At 35.0% G+C, this 2,271-nt stretch overlaps 1 protein-coding gene across 1 annotated transcript in view; it reads right to left on the reverse strand.

Moving 5' to 3' along the window:
• Window positions 1–632: 632 nt before the first annotated feature.
• Window positions 633–2,271, reverse strand: part of GAD2 (glutamate decarboxylase 2) — a 747,960-nt gene continuing 746,321 nt past the window's right edge. The window contains exons 16-17 of the mRNA XM_044066149.1: window positions 1,448–1,487; window positions 633–709 (exon numbers count right to left, since the gene is read on the reverse strand). Coding sequence (XP_043922084.1) covers window positions 633–709; window positions 1,448–1,487 — 117 coding nt within the window. The remainder of the gene's footprint in view (window positions 710–1,447; window positions 1,488–2,271) is intronic.

Raw genomic sequence — 2,271 nt, forward strand, 5'->3', positions numbered from 1 at the left:
AAATGGTAGATTTAAATCAATTATTACTGGAGGGGAGGTGAGTAATCTATGAATGGCGACAGAAATATAAAAGTTAAGGATGATAAAAATTCTGCAGGAACTTTTATGTTACCTTAATCCTCCCTGGCTTCCCCAGTTATAAATGTTTTTTTTCTAAGAATTGGAAGGCCGTATTAAGTGCATCCCTTAGTTTTCAAAACAAAATTGGAACCCAAATTAAGTTTGTTTTTAAATCAGGAAAATAATATTATGAATTTACTGGAGTGCATCCCCTGCACTGACAGTAAAAACCCAACAGAAATTTTAAGTGTGGAGTCTGAGTACAATGCCCATCTGTACTCAAGGGGAATGAAGTTCATGTACCTTTTGATTTTGTAATAAATGGTAAAGGGATTTTTGGGAGTTGCTTATGTTGCAAAATGTGATGTTTGCAGTGCATTTTACATTGAAAAGACTAAACATGCTTGGAGGAAAAGCATTTATCAGCATGTGTACAGCATTAAGATGCATAATGTAACAAATGCTTTATAAAGGTACTCTGTTAACACCATAATTTTGTGAGGATACATTTTTGTATCTTGTAAAAGGTAGTAAATCTTCTGAAGGGTGGTGACTGGAAAACTCACTTAGAGTCATGTGAAACTTAATGCAACACTGCTTCCAGGATTAAATGACTCAATTTCCATCATCAGTGTATTAACGACAAGTGCTATTTTATAATAAGAAAAAAAGTTTGTTTTAACAACATAGTTTGTATAAATGTGCATTTTACCATTGTGATTTAAACTAGCTGTGTTCTTATTTACTCTCTCTTAAAATGTATTCATATGTATTTGATCATGAGATGTTCTTACTAGCCATCATGTGACTTTTCTTATATTTAAATGTTATGTAGTGCTTAGCAGATTTCATTCTGAAGAAGTCTAGGATTGTTAAGATGAAAGTGTTAAGTTGCAACTTTGTTTGACTTATTTTATTGCCTTACACTGATGTGTTTTCATTGGGAGACACAAAACATGAAAGACATAAAAAAACAGAACAGTATGTTTGGCTGATGGGGGAAGACAAGGCATACAGATTGCAAACAGATGCAAAGGGAAGATGAAGATATCTGTGAGGCAGCCACCATCCCAGACCTCAATTATCCCCCCTTCCCGATGGACTTAGAGGGGGACCCCAATGATATGGGGATGGAAGCCTATGGTGGCTCAATGGATGGAGCTGACTAGGTCAGTGAGTCTTGTATCTTTGTATCTGCTAGAAAAAAGATTGAAATGGGTGCATCTGCTTGTCCCTGGTTCTCACTTTGTAGTCTCAACAAGGTGTTGAAGCTTGCAGTGCTGGCTTAGCAATCAGCCTTGACTGGTGGACACACAGGGTAGAGTCACCATCACTACACTTTGAAGATGTCCCTGGGTGTACAGGGGGAGGTATAGATCTTTCATACCTGGAGGGTTGTGGCTGGGCTGCCCTGGGCATTGCTGAACCTGCAGAAAAAAAGAACATAAAAAAGAGAAAATAAAGACAGACAGAAATGGAGACAACAAATTGACTGATATGTTTTAGGAAGGAATTGTGTTTATTTTAATAACAAAAAATTGAATGTCTGATCATTGAATCAGAATGTCATTAAGCAATGTTATGTATCTTACAGATACTAATGGAATGAATGAATTCTGACAACTACTTATTGATATTAATTTTTATTACTGCTTCTTGCGTAATATGAATGAATAACTGATTTAAGTTATAAAATGACATATCATAACAAATCTGCAAGGGAAGTATTGCATCAGTACATACTGACAACTGCTATTTCTGTGAGACATAATGCTTTCACCACCTAAGTAGTCATTACTAAAATAGCACATCTTCTTCCACTTCAGTGTTTCAGTATAACAAATGTACATAAATGTTACCATATTGAGTACTTACTAATGATCTAACTATGATAACCTGACACACTGAAATGTGTTACTACATTCAGCAATGGTACCATGTTTTTAATGTTATATACTTTTATATTTTTTCTTTTTTTGAGTATTTGTCACATGAACACAGTGCATCACCCAGGCCATTCTCTGCTGGTACTACTCATGATTGTAGTTAATTTCCTCTCATATTGCTGTGATATGAAAAAAGAAATATAAGAAAAAGAAAATTGCTTACTCATCCCATATTCCTGTACATTCTGGATAAAAGCAACGCAATATTTCCAGCTTCTGTTATCTTTATTAGTAAAAGTTAATTCATGTTACCTCCTCACATGTT

This window comes from Protopterus annectens, chromosome 3.part0, assembly GCF_019279795.1.
Source record: "Protopterus annectens isolate FY-2018-M chromosome 3.part0, PAN1.0, whole genome shotgun sequence".
NCBI lineage: Eukaryota > Metazoa > Chordata > Ceratodontiformes > Protopteridae > Protopterus > Protopterus annectens.